This window comes from Anolis carolinensis, unplaced genomic scaffold (genome assembly GCF_035594765.1).
Source record: "Anolis carolinensis isolate JA03-04 unplaced genomic scaffold, rAnoCar3.1.pri scaffold_11, whole genome shotgun sequence".
In the NCBI taxonomy this organism is placed as follows: domain Eukaryota; kingdom Metazoa; phylum Chordata; class Lepidosauria; order Squamata; family Dactyloidae; genus Anolis; species Anolis carolinensis.
The window spans coordinates 884,839-906,291 of NW_026943822.1; the positions used below are offsets into that span (position 1 = coordinate 884,839).

Consider the following 21,453-nt stretch of genomic DNA (forward strand, 5'->3'; position numbering starts at 1 on the left):
TCCGACGGGCCCTTCTGTTTTATAAGGACAGAACCCGGACTCTCGGAAACACCGAGAGGCTGTCTCATATTGTGCGAACAGACTGGAGCTCCGTCTCATCCCAAAGACTATCCCACCGGATTGCTTGATTTAGACACAGGGTCTATTCCATCCCAATTTGCACTTCCAAGAATTTGCTGCACTTTATCAGTCACCTCATGTTTACAATATTTATATGGTGCACTTTATCCAGTCTGTTTTTACAACCTCTCCGTTTTAATCCATGTTTTTATTAAATCTTTGTCATTTACTTTATTGGTCAATGTTTACATTTTTAATTGTGCACGTCTCTTGTCTCTTGTCGTGTTTTATATTGTTATTGTTTTTATTTGGGCTTGGCCCCATGTAAGCCGCCCTGAGTCCCCTTTGGGGAGATAGAGGCGGGGTATAAAAATAAAGTTATTATTATTTTTATTAATATTATTATTATTATTTTATTATGTCACAGCAAACACGATCGATATGCTGGATTTCATATCACAAAATCACAAGTCGAACACTTCCCAAGTGTCTAGGACTGTGTGATGTATTTTCGGATGATGCTGCAGATCCCAGCAGGGTGGCCTTTTGCAGTTGGCAGATCGTAATTTTGTCAATGTCTATTGTTTCCAAATGCCGGCTGAGATCTTTTGGCACGGCACCCAATGTGCCCATCACCACCGGGACCACCTGCACTGGTTTCTGCCAGAGTTTTTAATAATAATAAGTTGTTGTTGTTGTTATTATTATTATTATTATTATTATTATTATTATTATTAAGTTGTGCAGTTCTTCAGGCACTTCAGGACTGATCAAAAAGAAAAAAAAAGTATTATAATGTAATTCGTGTGTTGTTGAAGGCTTCGTGGCCAAAATCAGTGCATTTTCCGGGCTGTATGGCCATGTCCCAGAAGCATTCTCTCCTGACCTTTTGCCTGTATCTGAACTGATCTCACAGCCTTTGAGGATGCCTGCCATAGGATCAGGCGAAACGTCAGGAGAGAATGGTTCTGGAACATGGCCACACAGCCCGGAAAACTCACAACAACCCTATGCACTATTTGTTTGACAAATGAACCAGAAGCACACTTGCATTTGTTTGTAGTAACCAAGTTTATTGCAAGTTTGGACTTTTAACTTTTGTCAGCTTGATTTAGACACAGGGTCTATTCCCATCCCAATTTGCACTTCCAAGAATTTGCTGCACTTTATCAGTCACCTCGTGTTTACAATATTTATATGGTGCACTTTATTCAGTCTATTTTTACAACCTCTCTGTTTTAATCTGTGTTTTGATTAAATTTTTTGTCATTTACTTTATTGGTCAATGTAAGCCGCCCTGAGTCCCCTTTGGGGAGATAGAGGCAGGGTATAAACATAAAGTTGTTATTATTATTATTATTATTATTATTATTATTATTATTATTAAGTTGTACAGTTTTTATCATAGAACCAGTTAGGAAACGACATTGATAACGCAGGAACACAAATCATAGTGTGACACAGTGTCATCCAAAACACTTTGGGCCCCGAGGATTTTGGAGAAGGAGACTCAACCTTTGCGATGCCGAAATCCAGCGCTTGGGCTTTATATTTGCAGCCCTTGGCATCGCAACGAAGGCACTCCGGTGGTCAAGCCCAAGTCCATCCTTTCAGTCCAGCTTCAGGCTCAAACAAGGCCAAAGAAAAGAAGGCTGAGCCCAAATCCGTACCGAAAAGGTCTCTTTTAGCCATTCTTCAAACTCTTCCAAGCAGGAATAAGGAGCTGCTTCCAGTATGGTTCATCTTTCCTTAAAGGTCAAAAGGAGACCCCCAGGGGCCATCTAGTCCAACCCTGTTGTGTCAGCAGGACACAAGCCAAGCCCTCCAAACAGATGCCTGTCCAGCAACAGCAGTAAAGCCCCGTTTTCTTTCCGAAACCGGCCTTAGTCCCTTCGGATCTTGCTTTGGTTTCTTCTCCCGGAGAGCAGCGTTGGTGCGGAATACAGCGAGGCGGAGAAAGCGGCCACGATGAGAAGTCCGGCCGCGGCAGAGACCGCCACGGAAGCCACGGCCCGAGGGAAGACGGACGGGTCTGGCAGCGAAGCCAGGAGCCGACTGCGCCTGTCCGTCATGTCCGTGGACAGGGCCAACATCTGGAAGTGGGTGCCCACGACCCCACAGATGTGGAAGAGCTGGTGGCTGTGCCCTGGGCAGAGACAGACAGAGAGAGAGAGAGATAGGGATAGATATATGTATTCCATATAGACTCGAGTATAAGCCGACCCGAATATAAGACGAGGCACCTAATTTTGCCACAAAAAAACTGGGAAAACATTGACTCCAGTATAAGCCGAGGGTGGTAAATTTCAGAAATAAACAGATACCAATAAAATTACATTAATTGAAGCATCCATAGGTTAAATGTTTTTGAATATTTATATCAAGCTCAAATTTAAGATAAGACTGTCCAACTCTGATCCAATCATTCTCTTCTTCAATGTAAATGTGCTTATGTATCATTTTAATAATAATAGAGTAAAATATTACATGTAATAATAATAATAATGGAAAATGATACATTAATAATAATAATAATAATAATAAGTAAGGTAAAGGTTTCCCCTGACGTTAAGTCCAGTCGTGTCTGACTCTGGGGGTTGGTGCTCATCTCCATTTCTAAGCCAAAGAGCCAGTGTTGTCCATAGACACCTCCTAGGTCACGTGGCCATGGGCATGACTGCATGGAGTTCAATTACCTTCCCGCCGGGGCAGTACCTATTGATCTACTCACATTGGCATGTTTTCAAACTGCTAGGTTGGCAGAAGCTGGAGCTAACAGCGGGTGCTCAAGCCGCTCCCGGGATTTGAACCTGCAACCTTTCAGTCCGCAAGTTCAGCAGCTCAGTGCTTTAACTCACTGAGCCACTGGGGGCAAGTTGTACAACACTTGTACAACTGTTGAAATAGATTCAAACATACAAGTGTGTTAAACTCGGTTAATACATTTCAGCATCGTTGAGATCATCCTCAAACTACCATCGAGCACCCCATTTATTGAAATGAATGGCACAGTATTCAGTACCATTTAGGAGGTTGTATTTTTGAGCCATAATGTAAAATTATACTGTGTGTGATGCCAGGGTATTGTAAATAAAAACAAAACAAAACAATGGATGGGTTATGAAATGCTGAAACCCTAACAGCGAAAACCCTTTCGTGCTGCTTGGCTTGCTCTCCATATGCAAATATTCCAAATTCCAAAACACTTGTGGCCCAAAGGAATTCGGAAAAAGGTTGGCACCAGATGAAAACAGTTTAAAACAGCCAACGGGAACCAGAGTAGAACCTTGCATGGCCTTTGGGCAGGCGCTCACCTACGTAGTCGAAGAGCCCCGGCGCAAGGCGCTCCGGCAGGTGGGTGGCGAAAAGGAAGCAGGTGAGCCCGGCCAGGACCGTGTGCCAGCCGTGGGTGCGAATCACGCCGCCTTGGCACCAGGACAGCTGGAGGGAGGGAGGCAGACGGGGGGGGGGGGGGGGTGTTATTTGTGGGCCCTTAAAAGGGGACCAGACTTGGTAATTCTGCAACGGGGAGCGTGTCCCTCTCACCCGGTAGAAGAGCGGGATGCTGTCAAAGAGGTACGGATAGGCAAAGGCCAACACGCGCATCCCTTTGCCCAGTTTCGGCCGCTCTGCTTCCGCCAACCTGGGAGTCGGAAGAAGAAGAAGAAGAAGAAGAAGAAGAAGCAGCACTCAACATGTCACCAAAGGCTAAACACATGTGTCATTTATGGATTGATTGACAGGATTTGTATCCCGCCCTTCTTTCTCACCCCGAAGGGGACTCAGGGCGGATCACATCACACATATAAGGCAAACATTCGATGCCTTTAACATAGAACAAAGACAAGACAAACACAGGCTCCCAGCTGGCCTCGAACTCATGACCAGAGTGATTGGTCAAAGTGATTTGTTGCAGCTGGCTGCAGCTGGCTGGCTGCTCACCAGCCTGTGCCACAGCCCGGGCAAATGAAAGCCATGAAGATGGAACATGACCCACCAGGACCGTCACCAGGTCCTTTCGGGGGTCACTGGGACTGCCCACTTTCCCCCGTCTCCACTTTCCTTTCTCTTCCTTCCTTCTTTCTTTCTCTTCTCTTCCTCCCTCCCTCCCTCCCCCTTCCTTCCTTCTCCTTTTCTTGATTTCTTTCTTCTTTTTTCTCTTTTTCGTTCTTTCCTTCCCTCCTGCTACACTTGTGTCATCCTTCTTTCCCAGTGACATCACAGAGTGGCCCTGTGTGGTGCCAATCCAGTGGCACCACAGAGGGCCACTTCCCCTTGTAACAGCCAATCCAGTGGTGCCACATAGGGCCACTTCACCTAGCAAAAGCCAATCCAATTCACCTGGCAAAACCAACCTAATGGCACCACAGAGGGCCACTTCACCTAGCAACATCCAATCCAGTGGTGTCACATAGGGCCACTTCACCTAGCAAAAGCCAATCCAATTTACCTGGCAAAACCAACCTAATGGCACCACAGAGGGCCACTTCACCTAGCAACATCCAATCCAGTGGTGTCACATAGGGCCACTTCACCTAGCAAAAGCCAATCCAATTCACCTGGCAAAACCAACCTAATGGCACCACAGAGGGCCACTTCACCTAGCAACATCCAATCCAGTGGTGCCACAAAGGGCCACTTCACCTAGCAAAAGCCAATCCAATTTACCTGGCAAAACCAACCTAATGGCACCACAGAGGGCCACTTCACCTAGCAACATCCAATCCAGTGGTGTCACATAGGGCCACTTCACCTAGCAAAAGCCAATCCAATTCACCTGGCAAAACCAACCTAATGGCACCTCAGAGGGCCACTTGACCTAGCAACATCCAATCCAGTGGTGCCACACAGGGCCACTTCACCTAGCAAAAGCCTTCCTAAAACCCACAAGAAACAACCCAGCAAGTCTATGGCTGCACCTGGCCCTGGGGGAGAGCGGCCACCTTTACCTGGAGTAGCAGGCGAGGCTTGTGCTGAAGACGGTGTTGAGCACCGCAATGGGGAGGTAGTAGCGGTGGAAGGTGCCGCCGACCCATTCGTGGGGGAAAACGTAGGCGGAATAAGCCACGGCGGAGCCTGAGCAAAACAACAACACAGCCCACGTCAGTGGCTACAGCCAGGCCTCTGGACGGCACCGTTCAGGCCGTTTGGTGCCGCTGCGACCCTTGGAACTCACCGAGGCTGTAGAGCGCGAGGGCGGCGTAGTCGCAGAAGTAGCAGACGTGCCGGGCGCGGAGGGACATGGTGCTGAAGGTGTGGGCCAGGCTGGAGGCCAAGGGGTAGGCGCAGCAGGTGGCCAGGTAGGCCAGGAAGGGCCAGGCGTAGCCGTCAGCCCGGACCTCCCGGCTCAAGAGGAAGCCCAGCAGCTTCCAGAGGAAGAACCTGCCGGGGGAGAGAGAGAGGAGCCCGGTCAGGAAAGACATGGAATGGATTCCTTTGTCCACGGCAGGAGCGCTTTGGGAAACGAAACACAAACTCAACGGCTGAAAGAAAGACAAGTCAAACTGGAGAAACATACAGAGTTGGAAAGGAAATTGATATTGAAATGGTCTAGGACAGGCCCTCCGAGGTCATTGACCTGGCCCCCGCCCTCAGTTTTAGAATATAATATATTGTATATACATATAATATTGATCATAATATTATAATGTAATACAATATAACACTAATAATAATACCATATCATAATATTAATTATATATTCTATATTACATATAATATTAATAATAATATTACAGTATAGTGGTATAGTTCAGTATAGTAATATATAATGCTAATATTGTGCTATGCTAATAATATAATATATTGTATGTACATATAGTTTGCAAGCCACTCTGAGTCCCCTTTGGGGTGAGAAGGGTGTGAGACAAATGTAGTAAATAAATGCAGTAAATAAATAATAAATAAATAAATACATTTTAGACCTTAGGCTCGCCCAAAGTCTGAAATGACTTGAAGGCACACAACAACAACAACAACAATCCTAATTAACTTGACTATCTCATTGGCCAGAAGCAGGAACACACTTCCCATTGAAATCCTGATAGGTTTATGTTGGGTTAAAATTGTTTTTATTTTTAAATTGTTTTTTCATTGTTCTTCTTCTTGTTGTTGTTTTTGCACTACAAATAAGACATGTGCAGTGTGCATCGGAATTTGTTTGTATTTTTTTTTCAAATGATAATCCGGCCCCTCAACAGTCTGAAGGATTGTGGACCGGCCCTCGGATTAAAAAGTTTGAGGAGCCCTGGTCTAGGACTCCAGCCCAACTCTCATCTAGGACAAAAGGGACACCGTACGTCCAGTGTATGTGAGTCCCGGGGGTGAAATAAAGGACCGTACGTGGTGGGAATGTCCATAACCCTTTGGGGGGGAAATAGTGAAGAAAATGGAAAAAACGTATTCAAAATACCACTCCCAGGGAATATAGAGGCGACGCTCAGAAAACAGGGGAATTCCGGACAGGAAACCATCAGGGCCAGCGAACACCTCCCCCAGGCAGGAAGCAGCCAGGCTCTGAAGCTGCAAGACCACGCCATGCTAATCAAGGTGGCCAATGGCAACATCCACACTTGCCTCAAACAGACAAGAGTTCTTTCTCCCACCCTGGACATTATCCCCCTTGCCTAGTTGCCAACAGACCTCACAACCTCTGAGGATGCCTGCCATCGATGTGGGCGAAATGTCAGGAGAGCGTGCTTCTGGAACACGGCCATACAGCCTGGAAAACTCACAACAACCCAGGGATTCTGGCCATGAAAGCCTTCAACAGCACAATAAGGAAGAAGTCACAAACGTGGGCATCTCCATGAAAATTTGGGCCGAAGCCCAGCACGGATCCATCATCCTCCCAACATGGAAGCTATTGCTTCTAATTCCTTCGAATGCATTGAACGGATCAAGAACCAGATCAGGCTTGGATCAGTGTCACGACTGAGATTCCTCTCCGCAAGCTTTTGCCTTGGGCTTGGAAAAGGCTTGGAAGGGTCTTCTTCAAGGTGCTCAATGCTGTCCTGGCCACCCATCGACCCCAACAGATTCAGAACCTTGAACAGCTCCTTCCAAGCTTGGAAGAGAACCCAGAGCAGCTTGGAGTCTGTGATGAAGGCGACTTGAAAGGCCCCCCAAACACAGCCAAGGCCTACCAGGAAGGCAGGAAGTGCGTCCAGATGTTCATGGTCTCGTTGGTCATTTGGAAGACGCTCAAGAGGCAGTCCCTGGCCGAACTCTTCGGGTGCCGGTACCCAAACAGGATGCCCTTCTCCCGGAAGACCTGCACAAGGGGACCAAGGGGACCGAGGTGAGTTCCGGATGCCTTTCTCAGCACCATCAGCCTGAGGATACGTCGTCTACATGGTTGAATGAATGCAGTTTGGCACCCCTTGAACTGCCCCAGCTCCGTGAGATGGAAACATGAGAGTGACGCTTTGGTGACGACGCACCTGACAGCATCTTCCATCCTTGCCTGGATTTCAAGCCTTCGTGGTTCAGGAGGTGCCACACTGCATGATTTCAGCCGTGAAAATGCATCTCGACTTGCATTGAACAAAGAAGTGGGAGAACCGGGAGAACCGGGAGAACCGGAAAAGTTGCAGGGCAAAAGCAGTGATGCTACCTGGACTTTGGAGCCCACATCCGCTCCGAGGGTTTGTTTTGGAGGCTTTTGGTGTCCACAAGATGGAGCCTCCGGTGGCCTAGGGGATAAAAGCCTTGTGACTTGAAGGTTGGGTTGCTGACCTGAAGGCTGCCAGGTTCAAATCCCACTCGGGGAGAGCATGGATGAGCTCCCTCTATCAGCTCCAGCTCCATGCGGGGACATGAGAGAAGCCTCGCACAAGGATGGTCAAAACATCCAAATGTCCGGGCAATGTCACCTGCACAATGTCCTTGCAGATGGCCAATTCTCTCACTCCAGAAGCAACTCCGGTTGCTCCTGACATGAAAAAATAAAATGTCCACAAGATGTCTCCACTTCCCCAGGAAACAGGAGCATTGAGCACTGCGAAAGCCAGAAGACTTCACCAAACTAGAGCTTGGATCCACTTGAAATCCACTTTAGGGAGGGAGGGGTTTTTAAACAGCTCAGCCAGATGGGTCCTGAGCCTCACCAAACTACAAACCCCCAAATTTTGCAGGAGGAAGAAACCGGATTTAAAGTGGTTTAATGCTCTAGTGTGATGAGGCAGCAAGTGAGATAGGCATGAAGAAGGCAGGAGCAAAGGGGAGGGTGCCTTTCAGAAAGGTTTGTGATTTCTATGAAAATTAATAGGTTGGTATATTGGGATGTGAGCTTCACCATAGTTTCTCCTGATTTTTAAAATGAACTTTTCAAAATTCTGGTATTTTAATATGTACACTTGAGTAAGAAATACTTGTTTAAATGAACAATTGTTATTATTTTCAGGCATCTGAAACACATCCAGAATCTTTGTAATGTTTCCTTCTGCTAAAGCAACTAGGCACAGCCAGACAAGTTCTTGTTTAGAGAAAAGGCTATCAAGAAAGAGTCCTGTGGGAATATTGGTCATAACACAAGCTTTAGGACCAGATAGGAACCAAGGTGGGTTTGCAAAAATCTGCATTCAGGAAGGCAGCAGCAGTCATAGGTCTTGGTCACTTTTGGCCCAGTTCCTTTTGGAGCCAACCCAAGATTTTATCATCATAGTTTTGTATGTGATTTTTATGACCTGTTTTATTGTTGCTGTTTATTCATTTGTTTATTGCTTTTTTTAATATATTGTTGATGTTCGGGCTTGGTCCCATGTAAGCCATTCCATAATAGTCCCATTGTTGTTGTCTTGCCATTTTATACCGCACTTTATTGTCCATTCAACTTGAGATTTCCTTTCCCCATTTCGTAATACTCTGCACTTTGCCTGGGATCTACGACTTAGTCTCCTGTTTTTAACACTGTATCCTGCTTGTTGATTTTAATGATTGTTTTTATTGATGTTGATGTTTTTTACTGGGATAATTGTTTTATTGCTTTGTTACTGTTATTTGTTTGTTTTATGGGGCCTGGCCCCATGTGAGCCGCCCCAAGTCCCTTCGGGGAGATGGGGCGGGGTATAAAAATAAAGTTATTATTATTATTATTATTATTATTATTATTATTATTATTATTATTATTATTATTATTATTATTATTATTATAAGCTGCCCCAAGTCCCTTCGGGGAGATGGGGCGGGGTATAAAAATAAAATTATTATTATTATTATTATTATTATTATTATTATTATTATTATTATTTGTTTCAACACTGGGGCTGGGTGCTGCAAGAGACAGCCGCTAGAATCACATTTGTTGTTGTTTATTTGTTCAGTTGCTTCCGACTCTTGGTGACCTCCTGGACCAGCCCAGGCTCCTCCAAGGTCGAGCCAGTCACTTCAAGGATACCGTCCATCCATCCTGCCCTTGGTTGGCCTCTCTTCCCTTTTCCTTCCATTTTCCCCAGCATCATTCTCTTCTCCAAGCTTTCCTGTCTTCTCATGATGTGACCAAAGGACTTCATCTTTGCCTCCAATCTCCTTCCCTCCAGTGAGCAGCCATTGGGCATTATTTCCTGGAGGATGGACTGGTTGGATCTTCTTGCAGTCCAAGGCACGCTCAGGATTTTCCCAAACCAGTTCAAAAGCATCTATCTTCCTTCGCTCAGCCTTCCTTATGGTCCAGCTCTCGCATCCATACTATGGGGAATACCATTGCTTTAACTATGTGAACTTTCATTGCCAATGTGATGTCTCTGCTCTTCACTCTTTTGTCCAGGTTGGTCCTTGCTCTCCTCCCAAGAAGGAGACATCTTCTGATTTCCTGTCTGTAGGAATCTTCACACCTAGAAATACAAAGCCTGTCCCTGCCTCCATGTTTTCTCCCTCTATTTGCCAGTTCTCAGTCAGTCTGGTTGCCATCATCTTGGTCTTCTTGATGTTTATCTGCAGCCCAGCTTTTGCGCTTTCTTCTTTCTTTCCCTTGGTTATGATGCTCCTCAGCTCCTCCTCACTTTCAGCCCTCAAAGTGGCATCATCGACATACAGTATCTGAGATGGTTAATGTGTCTTCTAGCAATTTCAACTCCAGCCTTGGAATCCTCAAACCCCGCACGTTGCATGATGTGTTCTGCATACAAATGGAATAGGTTGAGTGAGAGTCTACAGCCCTGATGTCCGCACTCCTTTCCCAATCTGGAACCCGTCTCCTGTTCCGTGGTCTGTTCTGACCGTGGCTACTTGATCATTATACAGATTCCTCAGGAGACAAGCAAGGGGATTTGGGTCTCCCCAGACCACCAAGAAGTTGCCACCATTGATTACGATCACATTGTTCCTCCTCATTTCCTAACTTTTTGTGCCCATTTCTTGAGCCATAGGTAGATGGCACTCCAGGCTTTATTCTAGGAGCTAATATACAGAATAGAACAATGGTAACAGATACAGTAGAGTCTCACTTATCCAACACTCGCTTATCCAACATTCTGGATTATCCAACGCATTTTTGTAGTCAATGTTTTCAATACATCATGATATTTTGGTGCTAAATTTGTAAATACAGTAATTACTACGTAGCATTACTGCATATTGAACTACTTTTTTCTGTTAAATTTGTTGTCTAACATGATGTTTTGGTGCTTAATTTTTAAAACCATAACCTAATTTGATGTTTAATAGGCTTCTCCTTAATCTCTCCTTATTATCCAACATATTCGCTTATCCAACATTCTGCCGGCCCGTTTATGTTGGATAAGTGAGACTCTACTGTAAATTATAATCCTTACATAGATTTCTGTGTACTTTAGTGTTTATTCTAGGAGCCCCAAATGGTTGCATCTACACGGTAGAGTTCATGCACTTGAACTGCCGTGACCCAAGGCGATGGGACCCTGGGAGTTGTAGTTTGGTGAGATACCGGGTGCATTTATATGGTAGAATTAATGCAGTTTGACAGCACTTGAAGTTCAATGGTTCAGGGCAACGGGATCCTGGGAGTTGTAGTTTGGTGAGATACCGGGTGCATTTATATGGTAGAATTAATGCAGTTTGACAGCACTTGAAGTTCAATGGTTCAGGGCAACGGGATCCTGGGAGTTGTAGTTTGGTGAGATACCGGGTGCATTTATATGGTAGAATTAATGCAGTTTGACAGCACTTGAAGTTCAATGGTTCAGGGCAACGGGATCCTGGGAGTTGTAGTTTGGTGAGATACCGGGTGCATTTATATGGTAGAATTAATGCAGTTTGACAGCACTTGAAGTTCAATGGTTCAGGGCAACGGGATCCTGGGAGTTGTAGTTTGGTGAGATACCGGGTGCATTTATATGGTAGAATTAATGCAGTTTGACAGCACTTGAAGTTCAATGGTTCAGGGCAACGGGATCCTGGGAGTTGTAGTTTGGTGAGATACCGGGTGCATTTATATGGTAGAATTAATGCAGTTTGACAGCACTTGAAGTTCAATGGTTCAGGGCAACGGGATCCTGGGAGTTGTAGTTTGGTGAGATACCGGGTGCATTTATATGGTAGAATTAATGCAGTTTGACAGCACTTGAAGTTCAATGGTTCAGGGCAACGGGATCCTGGGAGTTGTAGTTTGGTGAGATACCGGGTGCATTTATATGGTAGAATTAATGCAGTTTGACAGCACTTGAAGTTCAATGGTTCAGGGCAACGGGATCCTGGTGGGTTGTAGTTCTGCAGAAATTTCTCTGTCAAACTACAACTCCCGGGATCCCATAGCCTTAAGCCAGGGGTCCCCAAACTAAGGTCCGGGGGCCGGATGCGGCCCTCCAAGGTCATTTACCTGGCCCCCACCCTCAGTTTTATAATATAATATTTTTATATCAGTTTTAAAAATATAATATATTGTATATACATATAATATTGATAAGAATACAATATGATACTAATAATAATACCATATAATAATATTAATTATATGTTATGTATTACATATAATATTACAGTATAGTGGTATAGTTCAATATAGTAATATATAATGCTAATATTGTGCTATGCTAATAATATAATATATTGTATGTACATACAGATGCTCTGAGTCCCCTTCGGAGTGAGAAGGGTGAGGTATAAATATAGTAAATACTAGCTGTGCCCGGCCACGCGTTGCTGTGGCAAAGTGGTGGTGGTATTGGTTAAAAATTGTTGTGTAATTTTTATTTGATGTTACTTGCATTTTTTGATTAATTTTATTGTAAGTTATATTTTTATTTATTATATTTTATTTTCTAGTATTATTTTTATTTTCTGTTATTATAGTATGTTATTGTATTAATTTTTAGTGTTTTTTATTATTTTTTATTGGGTTGCTAGGAGACCAAGTTGGAGGAGCTTAGCCTTCTAACTGGCAGCAATTGGATAAAAGCAATTATTCCTCTCTCTCTAATTAGGACTTTATTTTTCTTTTCTTTTTGTTGTATCAACCTAGAGGCATGGATGATGGGTTGTGTTGTCAAATTTCGAGGTTGGGGGGCCTGTAGTTTTTTTGTTTTGTCCGCTGCCCTGATGCCATCACTCTTTTATATATATAGAAAGGTAGTAAATAAATAAATAATTAATTTTAGACTTAGGCTCACCCAAAGTCTGACATGACATTGAAGGCACACAACAACAACAATCCTAATTCACTTGACTATCTCATTGGCCAGTAACAGGCCCACACTTTCCATTGAAATCCTGATAGGTTTATGTTGGTTAAAATTGTTTTCATTTTTAAATATCGTATTGTTCCTTAATTGTTATTGTTGTTTTGCACTACAAATAAGACATGTGCAGTGTGCATAGGAATTTGTTCGTATTTTTTTTCAAATGATATTTGGGCCCCTCAACAGTCTGAAGGATTGTGGACCGGCCCTCTGCTTTAAAAGTTTGAGGACCCCTGCCTTAAGCCATGGCAATTCTCTTGGAGTCAGTCTTCATTTATTCTGCAGCCTGAGAGAGGAGAGAATTACGAGGCCAAAGGGCTAAATCCCTGGGAAGGGCGAGGCGGGATAAAAACAGCTACAACGGAAAGAATCCGGCCCAGCCGGGTGTGACCCACACCTTCCTTTTGTTAAATAGCTAATGAAACAATATGATGATCTCGAACTTCCCCAGAGTTTCCTTGGTGAGACTTGTCCAGAAGGCACTTGCCCTCGCGTTCCTCTGAGGCCGAGAGAGTGTGGCTCGCCCAAGGCCACCCAATAGACTTCAGTGGCTGAGGGGAGATTCAAACAGGGATCTCCAGGATTCGGAGGTTTGGGATTTGTATTTCTTTTTGCCTCTGACTCTGCCCAGAATGGAGATGCGGCTCCCAAGAACTAAGTAGGGATCCCACACCTGCGATTTAGGAAAAAAACAACATTGCTCTGATTCTTGAACTCTATCTCCCAGCAGCCCCAGACCAAAAGAATGCTGGGGTTTGCAGTTGAACACTATGGCTTTCCAGCCCTGCTTTGCAACCAATGCCATGAAAACAACTGAGGTTGCATCTAATTCAGTTGGACCCCATTTTAACTGCGATGTTTCTCTGAGGATCCCGTGGCCTCTTGGCAGCTATAGCGATGTCAAACGGCATCAAGTAACTATATATGAGGGTTGAATGAAAAGTAATGCCTCCACCTTCGTTACTTGGGTTTGGATGGGAATATTGTAATAAATCAAACACAGAAATAATCCTTAGAATGTGCTCTCTAACTACCACTATTCACTTTTCCACATCATCACCAGACAATTGGATACATATCTGCCAACGATGAACAAGTTTTCTGAAGCCGTCACGCAAGAAGTTGACACTCTGTTTCCTCAACCGGCGTCTCACAGGACCCATCGTGCACAGATCTTCTGACAGCCAAGCCAAGCAATAATGTGACCCCCACGTTCTTGTGAAATGCCGATTATGCTTGACATTTCTCTTTGAGTGATACGACGATTGTCCTGAATTAATCCATCAACCTTTTGCTTGTGAAACTGGTTGTTGTCACGGGACAACAAACTCTTTGTTTGTTACGCAAGTCAGATGTTCCCACCTCAACATCTTTAAACTTACTCGCCCAACAACGCACAGGACTCACATCAACACAATCACCATAAACAGCTTCCATTCTCAGAGGAATCTCCTTTGGGGTGACACCTTCTACAGTCAAGAATTCAGTGACTGCACGTTGCTTAAGTCGCATTGACTGTCAGTCTGCGCAGGGTTCCACACTTCGCCCTTTAACAACACAACCGTTCAATGCTAAGGCTTCTCCGTCTGCGCAGGGTTCCATACTTCGCGCTTTAACAACACAACCGTTCAATGCTAAGGCTTCTCCGTCTGCGTAGGGTTCCATACTTCGCACTTTAACAACACAACCGTTCAATGCTAAGGCTTCTCTGTCTGCGCAGGGTTCCATACTTCGCCCTTTAACAACACAACCGTTCAATGCTAAGGCTTCTCCGTCTGCGCAGGGTTCCATACTTCGCGCTTTAACAACACAACCGTTCAATGCTAAGGCTTCTCCGTCTGCGTAGGGTTCCATACTTCGCACTTTAACAACACAACCGTTCAATGCTAAGGCTTCCCCGTTTGCGCAGGGTTCCATACTTCGCACTTTAACAACACAACCGTTCAATGCTAAGGCTTCCCCGTTTGCGCAGGGTTCCATACTTCGCACTTTAACAACACAACCGTTCAATGCTAAGGCTTCCCCGTTTGCGCAGGGTTCCATACTTCGCACTTTAACAACACAACCGTTCAATGCTAAGGCTTCCCCGTTTGCGCAGGGTTCCATACTTCGCACTTTAACAACACAACCGTTGAATGCTAAGGCTTCCCCGTTTGCGCAGGGTTCCATACTTCGCACTTTAACAACACAACCGTTCAATGCTAAGGCTTCCCCGTTTGCGCAGGGTTCCATACTTCGCACTTTAACAACACAACCGTTCAATGCTAAGGCTTCCCCGTTTGCGCAGGGTTCCATACTTCGCACTTTAACAACACAACCGTTCAATGCTAAGGCTTCTCTGTCTGTGCAGGGTTCCATACTTCGCGCTTTAACAACACAACCGTTCAATGCTAAGGCTTCTCCATCTGCGCAGGGTTCCATACTTCCCACTAACAACACAACTGTTCAATGCTAAGGCTTCTCCGTCTGCGCAGGGTTCCACACTTCGCCCTTTAACAACACAACCGTTTAATGCTAAGGCTTCTCCATTTGCACAGGGTTCCATACTTCTCACTTTAACAACACAACCGTTCAATGCTAAGGCTTCCCACCAAATGGAAGTAACTGTAGAGGAGAGTCTACTGAACAAGCCAGGACCTGCTGCAGATCAGGACAAGGTGTAGGCATCATTTTTCATCAACCCTCGTAGATGCAAGTGAGAAATAAAGGATTCCCAACACACAAGCTGGCCTTTCCATGGCAAGTCACTTACTCTGGCAAGTTAGTACTTACTTTGGGAACTTGATGGATGCTGAGCAGCCGGGGCAGCTTCAACGTCAACATGGTGCAAGTGGTGGGAAGGCAACGTCTTCTAGGCCACCAAGGAGAGAGCGGAGCTTCCTTCCTTCCTTCTTTCTTTCCTTCCGCTTGGGACTCAGTCCAGACTTGCTCTCCTTCACCTCTTGAAGCGACTTGCTTCCAATTTGGCAGCAGAGGCCCAGAGGTGGTTTAATTTTTATTTTAATGAGAGAGAGAGAGAAAGAGAGAGAAAAAGACACAGCAAATGTCAGTGAGGTTGCTATAGGAATGAAAACAATCCCGGCCGTCCTCAACCCGAAGGCAACCCTTTGAGCAAACAAGGAGGGCCGTGCGGGTTTGGGTTGGCCTCGCGGTGCTTCTCTGTTTGGCAGGTGGGGCCCCAGAGGGACTCCAACACCCATCCTTACAAACTTCTCAGCTCTTGACACGTTTTGCCTTTTCGCAATGGTTGTTTCCATCGCTCCAGTGGAATCCACCCTGAGATATTGCGATGTCCAAGTTGCCTATTACCAAACACCTCCGGAGCCAAACATGCAAAGTCGGTGGACTCACTTTTGGGCAGGTTTTGAGAACAAACGTGATCACTCCAAATGGAAGAGGGTAAATTGTGCAAAAACACAGCAACTTGTGATTGTATTGTTTTTAAATACTGTTTGAGCCTCTTTTAATAAAAATACAGTAGAGTCTCACTTATCCAACATAAATGGGCCAGCAGAACGTTGGATAAGCTAATATGTTGGATAATAAGGAGAGATTAAGGAAAAACCTATTAAACATCAAATTAGGTTTTGCTTTTACAAATTAAGCACCAAAACAGCCCGGGGCTGTGGCGCAGCCGGCAGAGCAAGCCATTGCAATTAATCACTGACCAGGAGGTCATAAGTTCGAGGCCCGCTCGGAGCTATGTTGTTGTTGTCTTTGTCCTGTGTTAAAAAGGCATTGAATGTTTGCCTAATATATGTAATGTGATCCGCCCTGAGTCCCCTTCGGGGTGAGAAGGGTGGAATATAAATGATGTAAATAAATAAATAAACATCATGTTATACAACAAATTTGACAGAAAAAGTAGTTCAATACACAGTAATGCTATGTAGAAATTACTGTATTTACAAACTTAGCACCAAAATATCACGATGTATTGAAAACATTGACTACAAAAAAGCGTTGGATAATCCAGAACGTTGGATAAGCGAGTGTTGGATAAGTGAGACTCTACTGTAGCACCATGGGTACTGGCACCACTTGCACTTTTGGCCCAGTTCTTTTTGGAGCCAACCCAGGATTTTATCCGTATATTTATTGTATGTGACCTCATTTGTTTTATGATTTGTTTTATTGTCGATTGACTTGTTTTATTGCTATGTTTTTATATTGTCTTCTGCCTGGGTTTGGCCCCATGCAAGCCGCCCCGAGTCCCTTCGGGGAGATGGGGCAGGGTATAAAAATAAAATTATTATTATTATTATTTTATTATGATACAGCAAACAAGATAAATATGCTGGATTTCGAATCACAAAATTACAAGTCGAACACTTCCCAAGTGCCTAGGACTGTGTGATGTTTATTATTATTATTATTATTATTATTATTATTATTATTATTATTATTGTTATGACACAGCAAACAAGATAGATATGCTGGATTTCGAATCACAAAATTACAAGTCGAACACTTCCCAAGTGCCTAGGACTGTGTGATGTTTATTATTATTATTATTATTATTATTATTATTATTATTATTATTGTATGACACAGCAAACAAGATAGATATGCTGGATTTCGTATCACAAAATCACAAGTCGAACACTTCCCAAGTGCCTAGGACTGTGTGATGTTTATTATTATTATTATTATTATTATTATTATTATTATTATTACTATTATTATTTTATTATGACACAGCAAACAAGATAGATATGCTGGATTTCGAATCACAAAATCACAAGTCGAACTCTTTCCAAGGTTGGGTTGCTGACCTGAAGGTTGCCGGTTCGAATCCAACCCAGACACAGTGCAGATGAGCTCCCTTTATCAGCTCCAGCTTCCTATGCCGGGACATGAGAGAAGCTTCCCACAAGGATGGTAAAAACATCAAAACATCCAGGCGATGTCCCTTGGGCAACGTCCTTGCAGACGGCCAATTCTCTCACAACAGAAGCAACTTCTCAAATTACTCCTGACATGAAAAATAAAATAAAATAAAAATAATAACACTATGTAACCAAATTTGAAAAATGTTCAGTTTTTCGTTTGGAAGACTGAAAAACACACAACAACCCTATTATTATTATTATTATTATTCCTCACAACCTCTGAGGATGCCTGCCATAGATGTGGGAGAAACGTCAGGAGAGAATGCTTCTGGAACATGGCCAGACAGCCTGGAAAACACACAACAACCTTCTTCTTCTTCTTCTTCTTCTTCTTCTTCTTCTTCTTCTTCTTCTTCTTCTTCTTCTTATTATTATTATTATTATTATTATTATTATTATTATTATTCCTCCCAACCTCTGAGGACGCCTGTCATAGATGTGGGTGAAACGTCAGGAGAGAATGCTTCTGGAACATGGCCATAGAGCCTGGAAAACACACAGCAACCCAGTGATTCTGGCCATGAACGCCTTCGACAACTCACTCAATAATTGAAAAACTATAGCAAAATGTGCCATGGCAGGTTGTCCCTTCCGCAAAGACTAAGTTTTTGAAGTTTAATAAACTTTTCCCATATATTTATGATAAAACCAATAAGGAAATGACATTTATAAACCAGGAACAGAAATCATAATCAATAATCAGAATAGGCTGTGCACCTATATATCTATTTCCTCAATGCGTGGATGATGTATTGCCTTCCTCTTTAAGGAAGAGCCCGCCTTACCTGTCCAAGGTGCCTCTGCAGCAACGCAAAGGGCCACAAAGAACACCACACTTGTCCCAAGAGTCACAGTGTAAAAGGCCTTGCTTTCCGGGGATGCTGAGAGCTGCAGTCCTTTCCAAAAAGGCAGCACAGAACAGAACTCTGAATCTGACACGGCATTGCATTCTGGACACCAAAAAGAAATGGGATGTGGCTTTTGCGAAACAAAGCCAAAGAGAGAGCTGATTCTGCAATGTGCGCATCATGCGCAGAGAGAAAAAGAGCCGGGCTGGATGTGTTTACGGCCAAACAGGATGGAAACGTCTGGATTTTCCCATTTTGCACAAGGGTCAGATGACTTCGTGCTGCCCTTTCGTTTTAGTTGCTGCAAGGAAAGCCATCTTGGTGCGAGAAATGCAAAAATGGGTTGCTGAGAGTTTGCAGGGCTGTCTGGCCATGTTCCAGAAGCATTCCCTCCTGACGTTTTGCCCACATCTATGGCAGGCATCCTCAGAGGTTGTGAAATCTGTTGGAAACTAGGCAACCGGGCTGTGGCGCAGCTGGCTAGTAACCAGCTGCAATAAATCACTACTGACTGAGAGGTCATGAGTTCAAAGCCCGGGTCAGGTTAAGCCCCCGACCATTAAATAGCCCAGCTTGCTGTTGACCTATGCAGCCCCGAAAGACAGTCGCATCTGTCAAGTAGGGAAATTTAGGTACACTTTATGCGGGAGGCTAATTTAACTAATTTACAACACCATAAAAACTGCCAGCAAAACACGAGGAAAGGAACGAGGAAGTACAGCCACTAGTGGACAGTGAAGCAACAGCTCCCCCTGTGGCCGGAGTCGTGAAGCTGGAAAAAATGTTAAATGCCTCTGTGTCTGTCTATATATGTTATTTGTCTGTTGGCACTGAATGTTTGCCATCTATGTGTTCATTGTAATCCACCCTGAGTCCCCTTCGGGGTGAGAAAGGGGGGTGGAATATAAATACTGTAAATAAATAAAATAATAAATAAATAAGTGGGGTTGATATCCCTGTGGACTACTGTCCAGGGAGGGAGAAGGAAAGAACCCTTGTCTGTTTGAGGCAAGTGTGAATGTTGCAATTGGTCAGCTTGATTAGCATTGGATAGCCTTGCTGCTTCAAAGCCTGGCTGCTTTCTGCCTGGGCAAATTCTTTGTTGGGAGGTGATAGCTGCCCCTGATTGTTTCCTGCCTGGAATTGCCCTGTTTTCTAGTACAGTAGAGTCTCGCTTATCCAACATAAACGGGCCGGCAGAATGTTGGATAAGCGAATATGTTGGATAATAAGGAGGCATTAAGGAAAAGCCTATTAAACATCAAATTAGGTTATCTATATATATAAAAGAGTGATGGCATCACGGCGATTCACAAAACAACAAAAGTACAGGCCCCCCAACCTCAAAATTTGACAACACAACCCATCATCCACGCCTCAAGGTTGATACAACAAAAAGAAAAGAAAAATAAAGTCCTAATTAGAGGGAGAGCAATATTTTTTTTTATCCAATTGCTGCCAGTTTAGAGGGCTAATCTCTGCCCACTTGGTTGCCTAGCAACCAAGGGACAGCCAGGTTTCAGTTAGGGGACAGGCAGATTTAGGCCTCACTTAGACTTCTTCCACAGATTATCTAATTTGCACTGGATTATATGGCAGTGTGGACACAAGGCCCTTCCACACAGCTATATAACCCATTTATAATCTTATATTATCTGCTTTGAACTGGATTATCTTGACTCCGCACTTCCATATAATCCACTTCAGTGGGCATTTTATACAGCTGTGAAGAAGGGGCCTCAGATAATCCAGTTCTGAGCAGATAATATAAGATTAGAAATATACAGTACAGTCTCACTTATCCAACGTAAACAGGCTGGCAGGATAAGTGAATATGTTGGATAATAAGAAGGGATTCAGGAAAAGCCAATTAAACATCAAATTAGGTAATCGTTATACAAATTAAGCACCAAAACATCATATTATACAACAAATTTGACAGAAAAAGTAGTTCCATGCGCAGTAATGCTATGTAGTATTTACAGTAGAGTCTCACTTATCCAACACTCGCTTATCCAACGTTCTGGATTATCCAACGCATTTTTGTAGTCAATGCTTTCAATATATCGTGATATTTTGGTGCTAAATTCATAAATACAGTAGTTACTATATAGCATTACTGTGTACTGAACTACTTTTTCTGACAAATTTGTTGTCTAACATGATGTTTTGGTGCTTAATTTGTAAAATCATAACTTAATTTGATGTTTAATAGGGTTATCCTTAATTCCTCATTATCCAACATATTCGCTTATCCAATGTTCTGCCGGCCCGTTTATGTTGGATAAGTGAGACTCTACTGTACTGTATTTACAAATTTACCACTAAAATATCCCAATGAATTTAAAACACTGACTACAAAAACATTGATTATGAAAAGGCAGACTGCGTTGGATAATCCAGAACATTGTATAAGCGAATGTTGGATAAGTGAGATTCTTCTTTAATATGAAATAATTACTGGGATAGAATAATGCAGAACAATATAATCTCTAAAACCAGGACAGTAAATAAACAGGGGAATTCCACACAGGAAACAATCAGGGCCAGCTAACACCTCCCAACAAAGTATTCCCATCATCAAAGTCTGGCAAATCCTGTTTTCTCAGGGCCACAGACAGTAGAAACACATAAAATATCGCAAACAACACCACTCTGAAAACAAGGGAATTCCAGACAGGAAACAATCAGGGCCAGCTAACACCTCCCAACAAAGTATTCCCATCATCAAAGTCTGGAAAATCCTCTGTTTTCTCAGGGCCACAGACAGTAGAAGCACATAAAATATCGCAAACAACACCACTCTGAAAACAAGGGAATTCCAGACAGGAAACAATCAGGGCCAGCTAACACCTCCCAACAAAGTATTCCCATCATCAAAGTCTGGAAAATCCTCTGTTTTCTCAGGGCCACAGACAGTAGAAGCACATAAAATATCGCAAACAACACCACTCTGAAAACAAGGGAATTCCAGACAGGAAACAATCAGGGCCAGCTAAC

General features: G+C 43.7%; 2 protein-coding genes across 2 annotated transcripts in view; both read right to left on the reverse strand.

The window, feature by feature from the left end:
• Positions 1 to 1,112: 1,112 nt before the first annotated feature.
• On the reverse strand, positions 1,113 to 15,619 carry LOC100561193 (membrane progestin receptor gamma-B). Its single transcript, XM_062963153.1, has 7 exons — positions 15,486 to 15,619; positions 7,206 to 7,333; positions 5,237 to 5,442; positions 5,010 to 5,136; positions 3,607 to 3,703; positions 3,375 to 3,501; positions 1,113 to 2,206 (listed from the first exon to the last, which is right to left on the reverse strand). Exons 1-7 carry the CDS (start codon positions 15,534 to 15,536, stop codon positions 1,944 to 1,946), a joined length of 999 nt encoding a protein of 332 aa, XP_062819223.1. The 5' UTR covers positions 15,537 to 15,619; the 3' UTR covers positions 1,113 to 1,943.
• glce (glucuronic acid epimerase) overlaps positions 15,538 to 21,453 on the reverse strand; it is a 56,187-nt gene continuing 50,271 nt past the window's right edge. The window contains exon 4 of the mRNA XM_062963149.1: positions 15,538 to 15,668. Within this exon, the coding sequence (XP_062819219.1) occupies positions 15,649 to 15,668 (20 nt within the window). The 3' untranslated portion in view covers positions 15,538 to 15,648. The remainder of the gene's footprint in view (positions 15,669 to 21,453) is intronic.

Coding starts and splice junctions, on each gene's coding strand:
- LOC100561193 (XM_062963153.1), bottom strand. CDS start 15,536: ATGTTGACGTTGAAGCTGCCCCGGCTGCTCAGCATCCATCAAGTTCCC. Junction 3,704..5,009: donor AGCCTCGCCTGCTACTCCAG/GTAAAGGTGGCC, acceptor TCCGACTCCCAG/GTTGGCGGAAGCAGAGCGGC. Junction 2,207..3,374: donor GGGGCTCTTCGACTACGTAG/GTGAGCGCCTGC, acceptor GTCTCTGCCCAG/GGCACAGCCACCAGCTCTTC.